The following is a 13174-nucleotide window of genomic DNA, read 5'->3' on the forward strand; positions in this document are numbered from 1 at the left end:
TGTCGTAACCTAGCCGTTACACTAAAAAAGTGGACAAAGTAACTAAGAGAACCACTTACGATCATTGGTGGACATAGAAGAAGGAGCCGTGACGAAGCATCCAACTTCAGGGCTGAGTGCACAGTGCAGCCACCCTTCAAAGCATAATAACTCGGTAGGAACATTATCCGCTTCCTCAGGCTCAAGATATTTTTGCAACTCTAGGCGGTTACCCAGTTTTTAGCTGCCTTGATCTTTCAAATGCGTATCAGCAGTTGGCGGTAGCGGAAGAATCGCAACATCTGTTGACCTTAGCCGCCCATAAGGCTCTGTATCGTTAAAAAGGCTACCATATGGTTTTTTCTTCAGCTCCTGCAATTTTTCAGTCAGCCATCGACCAAATTTTAACAGGTCTTCCAGGAACGGTGACGTACTTAGATGATGTCTAAGTAGCAGCTTGCTCAAGGGAAGAGGGGCTCGCCCGTCACAAGTGCTGCAACGCCTTGATGAGCCCTGTGCAACTGTGCACTCAGCCCTGAAGTTGGATGCTTCGTCACGGCTCCTTCTTCTATGTCCACCAATGATCGTAAGTGGTTCTCTTAATTACTTTGTCCACTTTTCTAGTGTAACGGCTAGGCTACGACATTTCCAAACCATTTTGTAGAGCTTAAAAAAACAAATAATTTAGTATATTGACGTGTTATTATGCGCCTAATGGTTATCGAGAAAATTCCAAAAAAATTTATATTTAAAATTCCCATGTTATTCTTATGGAGAATAAGTAAACTGTTGTAGTTTGCTTGTTTATGAACATATTTTGATCAAATTTGGAAAATGCATTTATTTCTTACTAAACTATTTATAATTTATAAAAAAAAACTTTTACCCTCCCTGTTGCAGCAAACCTAAGTACTTGTTAAACTAATTATATTTATATCCTACCAATATTATAAATGAGAAAGTTTGGATGTTTGTGACAAGTGAACGCATTAACCACTGGACGGATTTTGCTGAAATTTGGCATGATGATAGCTCACATTCCCGATTAACTTATAGGCATATTCTTATCTCAAAAATCCTTTCGGGCTCCGCCCCAGTGGCTCTATAGTTCCCCATGTTAACCTTATGAGTATTCATATTAAAATGGAATTATAGTCAGCTGTTTCAACTAAAAAGTTGGTTCTATGATATGCAAAAGCATTAAAAACTTACAAGGATTACCAACAGGGTGCAGCACTATTATTTTTTTTTAATTTATGACAACAGCTAATTTGCAACCAAAAGGTGAGAGAGCGTAGCGAACAAACTTCATCCTGGAGGCGAGTTAGCGTAGTGAACGAGCTAACCTGAAGGCAAGTGAGCGCAGCGAACGAGCTCCAACCTTAAGGTGAGTGAGCGTAGCGAACGAACTTCAACCAGGACGTGTTTGAGCCATGCGAACGAGCTCACTTATGAAGTAAAACGGGGCAAAGCCCGCGGGTACAGCTAGTAGGGAATAAATGTGATATTTATAAGGAAACATTTTAGTGTAGGCCTAAATCTAATCAGGCAAATGGAAATTCACTTAGTCTGCAGGTTTGCTGCGGCATGGTTTTTTTAAATGACAGATCTAGTCTTTCTGAACATTTGGAATGTAAAAAATATAACCTTTTCATTTGTTTAGATTTTTTTTTCGAAAAAGATATTTTAAAATTTAAAATAAAATTATAATATATTTTTTAATTTTTACTGTTGGTAATTGTGATGTTTGTATTCATTCCAATTATGAATCTAGGCAACTTTTATAAGATATTAGGGGCTATTGAGAGAAAGGAACATGTGCTAAAAAAATTAACTTTTGGAAAACTACAAAATACGGAAGGCTCTGTCCCAGCTGAAAAACAGCTAACATACTCTTAAAATAATGTTTATATTATATTTAGGGTCAATAACTTACTGCTGACCTGGTTCAGCATAATCTGGATATTCAACTTTTTCTGTCTCAAAATAAAATAGACATTATGTTAGTATCTGAAACTCATTTCACCAATGCCAGCTATTTTAAAATTCTATATTACTCGGTTTATTTCACGAATCACCCATCTAACAGGGCTCATGAAGGAAGTGCAGTTCTTATAAAATCAAATATTAAGCACCATGAAATTCCAAAGTACCAGTTTGACTATATTCAAAGTAATTTTTCTGGCCCTCTAACGGTATCCGCCGTTTATTGTCCACCTAGACATAACATAGGCAATCAATTCAATGCATTTTTCAACACTTTGGGATGTAGATTTATCTGTGGAGGAGACTTTAACGCTAAAAATCAAATGTGGGGTTCACGATTGAACAACCTCAGAGTGTTGCATAACATACAGACTAACTGGTTACACTTTAAAGGAACTGTCAATAATAGACTAGATCTATAAACTTCCTTAAAAACCAACGAAGAAATTTATGTTGCAGTTGAACTTTTTAACAATGTAATTCAACAATGTGCTTGGGAAGCAACCCCCATGTTATTCGGCTTTTGTCAAAACCATTCTACCATTCAACAAGTGCACCGACTTTCAGACAGAATAAGACAGAGCCTGGAGGAAAAAGAATATTGCTCTGCAGCGTTTCTTGATGTAAGCCAAGCCTTTGATAAAGTGTGGCATCCTGGACTTTTATTCAAAATTAAACGTTCTCTCCCTCATAACTATTTTCTATTGTTTAAATCTTACCTGGAAAACAGTCATTTTAGAATAAAACACCAAGGAATTTACACCAAACTACACAAAATAGAGTCAGGTGTACTGCAGGGAAGCATCCTGGGACCAATTCTGTATCTCATTATATACGTCAGACATACCCGAAAATCCAAATTTATTTTTATCTAAATTTGCAGACGACGCAGCACTCCTAACATCCCATGAAGACCCATTTTTAGCTTCTCAAACGCTACAAGATGGCCTAAACAGTCTTTCCACATGGATACAAAAATGGAGAATCAAAGTGAACAAAAGCAAGTCTGCACACATAACTTTCACCACTAGAACAGCTAACTGTCCTCCAGTCCACTTAAATAACGTACTTCTGCCTCACCACGATGAAGTAAAATATTTGGGCATCCACCTCGACAGAAAACTTACCTGGCGAAGCCATATTTGGAACAAACGGCAATATCTAAATTCAAAGTTTCGACAAATAGCCTGGCTCATGAATAAAAATTCAAAACTGTCAATAGAAAATAAATTATTGCTTTACAAGGTTTTCCTCAAACCAATTTGGACATATGGCATTTCTTTGTGGGAAATAGCTTCAAAATCAAACTTGGATATATTACAAAGATTTCAGTCAAAATTACTAAGAATCATCCTGAAAGCCCCTTGGTATGTATCCAACGTCACCATTCACAATGATTGCAAAATTCCATTTCTTACTGAAGAAGTTACGAGCTGCAGTAAAAAATACATCTCCAAACTTGAGTATCATCCGAACCATTTGGACCTCAACCTCCTAACATATCTACAGACTAAAAAGAGAAAATGTTTTAGACCTTCCGACTCGATTTGTACAGCAGTTATGAAATTTCTTTTCTTTGATTTTTATTTGTTAGTGCTAAAGCTGTTTAGCTGTAACTCATGTTTTCCAATTTTTATTTTATCTTACTAATATTATAAATGTGAAAGTTTGTGTGTTTGTTTGTTTGTTTGAAGTTCAATCACGCATTAATTACTGGATGGATTGGGCTCAAATTTGGCATGATGATAGCTCACATGCCCGATTAACATATAGGCATATTTTTTACTCAAAAATCCTTTTGGGTTCCGCCCCAGTGGCTCTAGAGTTTCCCATTTTAACCTTATGAGTACTCATATTTAAATGGAACTAGCAGAGTACCCGTCCTTCGTACGGGGTTGGCATATAAGTATCAAATGCTTATAGCAGTTATGAGTGAGGACATGGTTTAAGAAATTTCGGTTCTTTTTGAAGTTCGTTCGCTACGCTCACTCACCTTTAGGTTGGAGCTCGTTCGCTGCGCTCACTTTCCTTCAGGTTAGCTCGTTCGCTACGCTCACTTGCCTTCAGGTTAGCTCGTTCGCTACGCTCACTCGCCTCCAGGTTGAAGTTCGTTCGCTACGCTCACTCACCTTCTGGTTGCAAATTAGCTGTTGTCATAAATGTAAAAGAAATAATAGTGCTAGTGCTGCACCCTGTTGGTAATCCTTGTAACTTTAATGCTATTGAACATCACAGAACAGAACCAACTTGTTTAATTGAAACAGCTGTTAAGTTTCAATAATTTCATTTCTCATAAGGTTAACATGGGAAACTCCAGAGCCACTGGGGCGGAGCCCGAAAGGATTTTTGGGATAAAAATATGCCTATATGTTAATCGGGAATGTGAGCTATCATCATGCCAAATTTCAGCCCGATCCGACCAGTAGTTTTTGCGTTTACTTTTCCCATACACACCCACAGACACCACCTCTTTTTTATAATAGTATAGATTAAAGAATTTAGTCAGCTGCTTTAACTAAAAAGGTTGGTTCTATGATAAGATTTACCAACAGGATGCAGTACTATTATTTTTTTTCATTTATGAAAACAGCTAATTTGAACTAAACAGCAACAAAAAACTGTGATACACAATGAGAACTGTCTGTTTACAGTTAGGCTATGTTTATGTTTTTAATTTTACAAATAATTTGTGATATTTTGTGAATCTTTAATAATTTTTTTCTCTATTGTTTGGGTGAAGTGGTAGAACATTATGGCTATGGTAGATGTGTAATACTATAGTATACCGTAAATTTAAAGAAGCAAATTTTATCATACTTTGTCCTCCCTCATTGCAAACGCTAAGCTTGAGTATAACTGTACTAGGCATTTTATAGCCTACTTATATGCCACTCCCGTACGAAGGACGGGTACTCTGCTAGTATTTATATAAATGTCATCATATTTACTTATTGTTTAATGTAAAACAGATTGTAAATAAAACTTTGTTAAAAAAAATAATAAAAAATAACTTACTGTTACGTATATTGTTAGAAACTGGAAATTTCAGACTACAAAATGGCAGTATAAAATCATTTTTGGAAATTCTTTTTGGTGCACCAACCTCCTTAAACAAGGTACTTTTGCAATCACTAAGATTACGGCATAACCTCAATCTCTACGGGTCGTATGGAGCTATGGCAGTTTACCTCAGTTTCTCGAAATATGGTAGATTGAGTTGAAATTTAGATTTATTTGCTGAGAAAAGGATCCAGAATTTAGAGTGAGAGGTTAGCTCGAAGCTCGCAAGCCGCTCTGCGCTGTGATGTTCAAAACTATGTCATTTAGGTATTTCGTGCGGTGTTGCCGCTTTCATTTCCAAACGAGTCACTCAACTAGTGACTACCAACTCACTTCTCGACTGTTGAAATTCAAAAATACCAAATACTGTTGTTACGAACACTTTAACATGAAAATAGTGTCGTGCTTATCGCTGGGCCTAGCAAGAACGTCCCCGTGCCCATTTTTCTGTACAACTACAATGGTTGACATTTGTAAAGAAAAATAAAAAAAAATAAAAAGACTCCTTGACTCTAACTTATATATTTAAATATGTATTTAAATATATGTTCTACTCTCCTTGTAATTCTCACTATGACTCTACCACAATTGATTCTTTACAATTGCCCCTGGGTTGGAAGAACTGTGAATAAAATAAACAACAGATGTTAAAATAATATTTGAGTGGGCCCTGTAGAATAAAATTATTCCCAGAGATCCTTATGGCACTGTTTGAAGTTCTTCCAGACTGAAATAAATCTTAATAAATCTTAAAGTACACTGAATTTACTTTGCTCACTACCACACTAAATCTAGTGTTGCACTTCAAACGTGAATCTTTTGTAGTGGCCTTTTATTTGCTGTATTTTACCAACCTTCTATTGAATGACTATTAATGCTAAAAAGAAAAACCCAGGATATTGTGAACTATGAAAATATATAACAATTCAATTAATTATGCAGAATAAAACAATTTACACTTTAATATTTCTTTCAATGTCTAATTAATGAATATCTGTAATCTACTAACAATATAACGTAATGGCTGAAAACCGGTTTCGAGTGCAACAATCAATTATAAACTTTAATTAAAAAATGGTGAATGGACCCATTGAAAGGGAAGTATATGGCGCGGTTACACACTGACTCCGAATCTGCCAAATGAGGTGTGATATTTACTTTAATTTTTTTGAGATGACCAGTACCCTACAAATCCTTTGTTGGCCAACGATTTAAAAAAAGAAGATCGAGTCTCGTAGTCCAACCAGGTTAAACAGTGTTTCTGTTTAAGCGCAGTAATATATGGTAGAAGATTACTTATTATTTTATAACTAAAAGGTACTTTGGCGGTTCATTTATCGCAAAACACACACTACCCCAATTAACACCTCCGTGTCTAGCCGAACCAGCTGCCTACCTTTACTTTCAATAATATTTAACTTTTCCCCAAATAAAATAATGGCTGTTGCACTCTTAACTGATTTTTTACTACAACTCAAAAATGAAATTCAATAATGATTCTGCAATAAATTCTACTACTATAAAATTCTTATAAAGTAACTATGAATTACCCTACAAAAACATTTTCAACTATTTATCTTTAATACCATAGGATTATCACAGCTTACTAAATGATACAGATTGTTATGCTAAAAATGGATTTAAAAATCACCAGTTAGAGCTTGGTCCTGGAAACATGTGCTTATACAAAAGATTTAACAAAATATAACAGGACAATTCTACACCATGTGTGACTCACTGAAACCCTACAATTAATTATAACAATAAATAACATTAATTACTTACAAATTTCGGACGTCCTACAATGATACAAACACTGGGGTATAGGAGGGGAATACGAAATTAGGTGAGCTTTTTCCCCAAAAAACACGATTGAATGATTTGGTCAACGAACGTGAAATTTCCAATGGCGGTCTGTGTTTGCAGGTAAAGTTACTTTACAACACTTTCTTTTTCAAAACTGATTCTATTTACACCTCGCGCGGCAATTATATCCCTGCGGGATATAGGCTTAACGATTTGATGAAAATAAGAATTGTCCAGAAAAACACCGCGGATTGAATTTAATTTGCACGATCGATTTCGATAGCTCACCTAATAGCTCGCAGGAAGGGAAGGTAACAACTGCTCGACGAGGACCGGTCCCTGGCTGGCCAATTTCATCCCCACTCCTCGTAGTGCACTGTGGGTACGTTGCCTGTTGTTCGATCAGCTGACTATCTGTTTGCGTCTACTCATATTAATTTGTTGTAAAATACGACAAATCGGTACACATTGTAATAATTGTTTATAATTCAATAAATCAAATTAAACAACACTAAATAAGTTCACATAACCGTTATTATACCGTAACATAAGTGTAATGTAAAACGTCAATTTATACTTTTAATCATCTAGCTCATCAATAAAAAAAATAAAATTTGTCCCTCTTTCCCATTTTGCGTCCTTGTCCAACCGGCGCCCATTTTGTGCCCTAGTCTAACCTGCACCCTTGGCAGGGGCCACCTTCGCCACAGCCTAGGTACGGCCCTGTTTACAAGTAATAATACCCCCGCCGCAGCAAACCTGCAGACTGAGCGAATTTCAACTTGTCTGATTACATTATTACTAAAATATTTCCATGAATAAGACATATTTATTACCAATTTAAATAACATTAGATTAAACGAGTGTTTAGGTTTGCTGCTACAGGGAAGGTAAAAAGTGTTTTTGACCAAACGTCAATAGTATAGGATGAAATAAATAAATTTGACAAATTTGATCAACATATATCCATAAACAAGTAAACTACAACAGTTTTAATTTTTTTCATAAGAATAACATGGGAATTTAAAATTACAACAGCGCTTCAATATACTAAATTATTTCTTTTTTTAAGCTCTACAAAACGGTTTAAAAATAAATTGCAAAATTCTTTGTTTTTAGGGTAAAAAATGGGAAAAACCCATTTTACCCCATAAAAACCCCATAAACCCCCGTTACCATGGTCCGATTATGCTGGTTCGCGAACTCGTTCGAATAAATGTAGGTTTACACGTTAATACCAAATTTCATCAAAATCGGATCATTTTTGCTCAAGTTATCGCGCTAACGGACACATACTGTTAATACTGTTCTATGAAATGTATATATATATATAAATATATATATATATATTTATATGTATATATAAATATATATATATATATAAATATATATAAATATATATATATATATAAATATATATAAATATATATATATATATGAATTTGAACGGATGGTGTTTTTGGCCTCTAGGGACCTCAAAATGAAAAATTATATTGGTCCCGGGTCAAGGTCTTACCATGAGTACTACGGTAATAGCTTATTCCCTATATGGGAAATTCGCTAAAAGGAGAACTAGAACAGCTGAGAGATAAGGCAAAATATGTGAAAGGCTTATCTTCAATAACCAGTACGTCCACCAACCCCCCTGCCCTCCCCTCCTCACCAGGAACAGCTGATTTGGCAGTCGTGGTTAGGCGGTTTGCTCGCGTACACGAGAGAAATAAAGTTTTAATTCCCTGAGGAAGCGGCACGTTATTTTGATCCTGCGAAACGTCGGAATAATCCAAGGACGATTTTTTAAGTTTGTGTATATATGTGTAATTGTATTCATAGTGTGAACAATTTGACAAGTCCTGGATAACAAATTAAGGTGAGTGAAGTCCACAAAACTGCTAGTTGCTTGATAAAAGCGCAAACTAGCCATTTACTATTTACAAACATTGACCAGTCTGTCTACAGAATTGGCAGAAATATCTGCTTCCCGTCGTCAACATCCTACAAATCATTAGGCTAAGTAGATATATCCATTACTTGTCCGGAAATGGTTAGTACCATACTACTGTAAAGGAAGGGGTCAAATATTGTAAGCAGGAAGTGTTTGGCAATGTTGTGTGAGTAGGCTGGGAGTGTTGTTAAACAGTAACATGTTGTGCTGACCTACTGAAGGCTGTTGCTTTAAGTAGGCCAGTGCATTTGATCAGGGGGTCAGTTTTGGTGGGTAGTGTTTGTGTGGTGAGCCAGAGAGGACGGGGTCCTGCTGGGGGAGCTGGAGCCCAAGGCCCTTTGGCCTTGGGTCCAGGTAAGAAAATGTTAGGGGTTTTAAAAATTGGGGTTTAAGAGTCTTTTTTCCAAATTGGGGTTTCAGTTTCTAACCAAATGATTCATACAGTTCCGGTCTACTCTACCTATTTGTTTGTTACTTATCTTTGTATTGTTTTGAGTATTAATAAACTTGAGTTTTGTAAGCAAGTGCAGAGTTTCATTCCTGAAGTACGTCACCGAAAGTAACAGTGGGTACTTCAAGGAGGGAAATACCGACCGACCGTTACACTAAATATGTTTGCAGATTTTCCTTGGATAAGAGTGCTAAGTCAATGTTAATAATGGATATTTTCGCAAGCCAGGGTAATTTTTGGTTACTAAAGAGGCAACAATAATGAGGAAATCCCATTTTCACCGGAAAGTTGGCACCTTATTGTAAGGTAACCAACCATACTAACAATATTTTTAGTCATGGTTAGCTTAGAGTTATCCTTCTTACCATTTTCATGTGTGCCACTCTAGGGGTGGCCTGTGCTCTTACCTTAACATTTTTGTTACAATTTGTTCCAGGTCTGTCACTATCATTACTGATTGGAATGAAGTATGGAAAGTATTTATCAAAAGTTTACAAAAAACCATTTATTCCAATTCATCACATGGAAGCACATGCACTAACTGTGAGAATGATGGAAGAGGTATGATCCTAAAACTGCTTTCTAACTGCTAAAATTTTGCAATTTCATGACAATGTCATGGAGGAAACAGCTTTAGGTGAAGATTAAAATATTAAAAATGATGATACACCGAGCTCTGAAACAAGAGAGAAAAATAGCTTCGGAACTTTAAGTTTTTGAGCACTTAAAATTTACATTCACGTGAAATTAATAAAGATGGACACTAAACTTTAAGAAATCAATCAATGGAAAATGGTTATACCACTTCTAACTATGTCATAGCCAATGCTATGTCTAAATTGTGTGTTGGATGTAAAAATTTTCTTGAGGTTCCATCTCATGGTATAAATAGATCTTTTACGGGTTTAAAAACTACTTTGGCAGTTCATAAAATTCTTTGAATTCATAAACTAGAACTGGTAAATGAGTGTGGTCTAGCATATTTATTCTTATCATCTGTATGTTATATTAGTTCTCCTAAAGTCTTATTGAAATGTATATTTGTAAAGGAAGTATACAAATCGATTGTTGGCAGGTGGAGTTCCCGTTCATAGTGTTGTTGGTGTCGGGTGGTCACAGTCTTCTGGCTGTGGCTCAGTCTGCTACTCACTTTCAACTACTAGGGAAAAACCTGGATGATGCTCCTGGTGAAGTTTTTGATAAGGTATTTTCCATCTATCATCCTACTAATATTATAGCACACTTTTGTTCTACCCAATAAGTCAAAATAATGTATATTTTTTAAAGTGCTTTGCTTTTTAAGTACTTGCAAACAATAGTAGGTACTTTTGAAATTAGTATTACCATTGACTAGTCAATGGTAATACTAGTCAATGGTACTACAGAAAGCGGCCCACGTTTGGGTTTTTCTCATCAGCTATAAGACTTGTTTTTCACAAAGTAAAACGTAATAACTTGTTTGTCTATCTTTCTATCAATAATTATGAATTGTTTCCTTCAGTTAATACACCATTAAATGTGTCTAGAACAAAATTTTAGCTGTTTTATTATAAAACTAGTTACAATTTTACCATATAAAATTATGTTTTTCTACTACAATTTTTACGGTAAGAGATAGAAAGAAAACTTAAATACATAAAACGTTTAAAGGACCTTTAAAATAATATGAAATCTGTTATACCTTGCTATTTAAGAATTTTGAGTTTTCAGCTTTCTTTTATTCTTCAAATTTGAGATTTTTTTAAAATTAGAAAATAACATGGAAAATTCATTTACTACAAGTTATCTTAAAGAGAAGCTCAAGAATAAGCTTGGAAATAAATTTGGCGCTGTTCCGTTCAGTATTTAGGGTAATACAGTACTTAACTTCAAAGTCCTTTTTTATAACGTTTTGATCCACCCAATCTCTATGTAGGGTCCAAATGTTAACACAAAATTAGATACAACGTAGATAAGAATAGCATTAGAAGCCATTTACTGCTGATTTTTGTTTACTTCAATACAGCTGATCGTGGTTTATCCTATATATAATACGAGTAAAGTTTGAATACTTGATACTTCGATCTGGGAATCGGCTCTAACAAAAACGTTTATATTTACAGAATAACTAAGTTCTGTGTCAAAAATAAGTTCTAGACCAGTGGTATAGCCAGGAAAAATCTATTTTCGTTATAATTTGAGTACAAACTTTTGAAAATTTAACATGGGCCTCATGGGAAAACATTCCGCCATTTTTGTCATTTTGTTTACATTTTAAGACATAATTCGACGTTCTGTACCCACAGGCACCTCAGCTTGCGCATGCACAGAAAGCTCTTGAAGCACTTTCCGAGGTAACTAACTGTTACTTCTGATGTGTATTAGCTTTGAAATACAATTTTGTCAACTTGAGACAGAGAGAAAGAGAACGACTTGACTATGCTCCAGTTCATTAAATTGTTTTATGTATAAGAATTTGTATTACATTAGAAAACTTTCCAGGGTAATGAGTTTCTAATCCATTAAAAAAAAAAACTGTTCTTATATCATCCTCAGCTTTATTTAACACTCACAGTATTAAATATATATAATATTTTAATATATAAATTATATATAAATATAATTATAATATCCTCAGTTTATTCAATACTTTTGCCAATATAAACGAGCGATACATCTTTTTTTAAAGTTTTTAATAATAATTATCATCATTAAATTACTCTTTTCGTTGGTTGTCGTGTCGTGTCGTTGTCAATAATGTTGTCTGATTCTGACTGATGTCAGACTGAATCGGTCACAGGGATTTAATAATTAATTGTAACCTTCCACTAGCTTACCTAACTAAGTTTTTTTATTACAACTTTTTTTCTTTCAACTTTATTACTGTTTATGGTAATACTTTTGCCAATATAAACGAGCGATATGTTTAATTTTTTTTAATTTTTTATGCTTTTAATAATAATTATCATTATTAAATTACTCTTATCGTTGGTTGTTGAGTCGTGTCGTTGTCAATAATGTCGTCTGATTCTGACTGATGTCAGATGTTACACTGAATCGGTCACAGAAGTTGTAACCTACCACTAGCTTACCTAACTAAGTTTGAGTGTTGCTATTAGCAGTGTGGGATGATTGCAGTTTAGCTATCTATTGTTAAAGGATGAATAGTTAAGGTTTTTTTTTTCCATACGGAGATTGCTTGTACCATTTTTAAGCGATTACATATAAGCTTTAAGCATAGACTAAGGAACCAATTATAGACTTCTATCGGCAGTTGCGCTTGTCTTAGTTCAATACCTGTATGTGTTGCAGCGCCGGTTTCTGTCTTTAGACGAAGTCGTTTCTGTCCGTAGCCACTTGTATACGGAATAGTCTAGCGCACGCTGCCTTCGGCTGCCTCGCATAACGTCGGTAAAAAAAAGAGAATTAGCATAACAAGTAGCTTTTTGTTTATTGTTGAAATGAAACAGCAGTCGGCATTGAAAGAATGATAACAACACGGAAAGGACCTGATAAGAGCTGGAAGAAGGGGAGGAGGATGACAGATGGACAAAACGGCAGTGACAACAGTCTGGACTTGTAACTCAATGTGCACATACCGTCCGCCGCGCAGTCAATTTGTGGCCACACGTTTTTTTGTAAAAAATGTGTTTAAGTGTTTTAACTGTTCTTCGTTTTGTGTTTATTGACTTTATGACGACCTCTTCGGAGTAATTATGTGTCCATTCAACGCCTGATGATGACCCCTTTGATGGGTTGAAACCGGTCGCCTTTCATCGGTGACTTTTTGATCACACTGACGGATTATAAGGTATTTTAACCTCTAGTAATCATTCTTCATTCTTTCCGACCGTTGTTTTCTTTCTTCTTCCGAAACCACTCTTCCTTGTCTCTGATTGTTTGCTCCTATTGGCAGGATGATATTTTTGTCTTTGAGTACTGCAAGCGCCTCTGACTTATTTTCCAAA

The 13174-nt window shown here is 35.3% G+C and overlaps 1 protein-coding gene across 5 annotated transcripts in view; it reads left to right on the plus strand.

Annotated features, from left to right (window-relative positions):
• The window catches only part of LOC128982783 (tRNA N6-adenosine threonylcarbamoyltransferase, mitochondrial-like), a 151161-nt gene that overhangs the window by 85465 nt on the left and 52522 nt on the right, over window positions 1–13174 (plus strand). For all 5 annotated transcript variants that reach the window (XM_054401788.1, XM_054401796.1, XM_054401768.1 and 2 more), the window contains 2 exons: window positions 9664–9788; window positions 10303–10431. In XM_054401788.1, coding sequence (XP_054257763.1) covers window positions 9664–9788; window positions 10303–10431 — 254 coding nt within the window. The remainder of the gene's footprint in view (window positions 1–9663; window positions 9789–10302; window positions 10432–13174) is intronic.

This window comes from Macrosteles quadrilineatus, unplaced genomic scaffold (assembly GCF_028750875.1).
Source record: "Macrosteles quadrilineatus isolate MER2022 unplaced genomic scaffold, UCM_ALF_1.0 Scaffold_1__1_contigs__length_201487025, whole genome shotgun sequence".
Classification (NCBI taxonomy): domain Eukaryota; kingdom Metazoa; phylum Arthropoda; class Insecta; order Hemiptera; family Cicadellidae; genus Macrosteles; species Macrosteles quadrilineatus.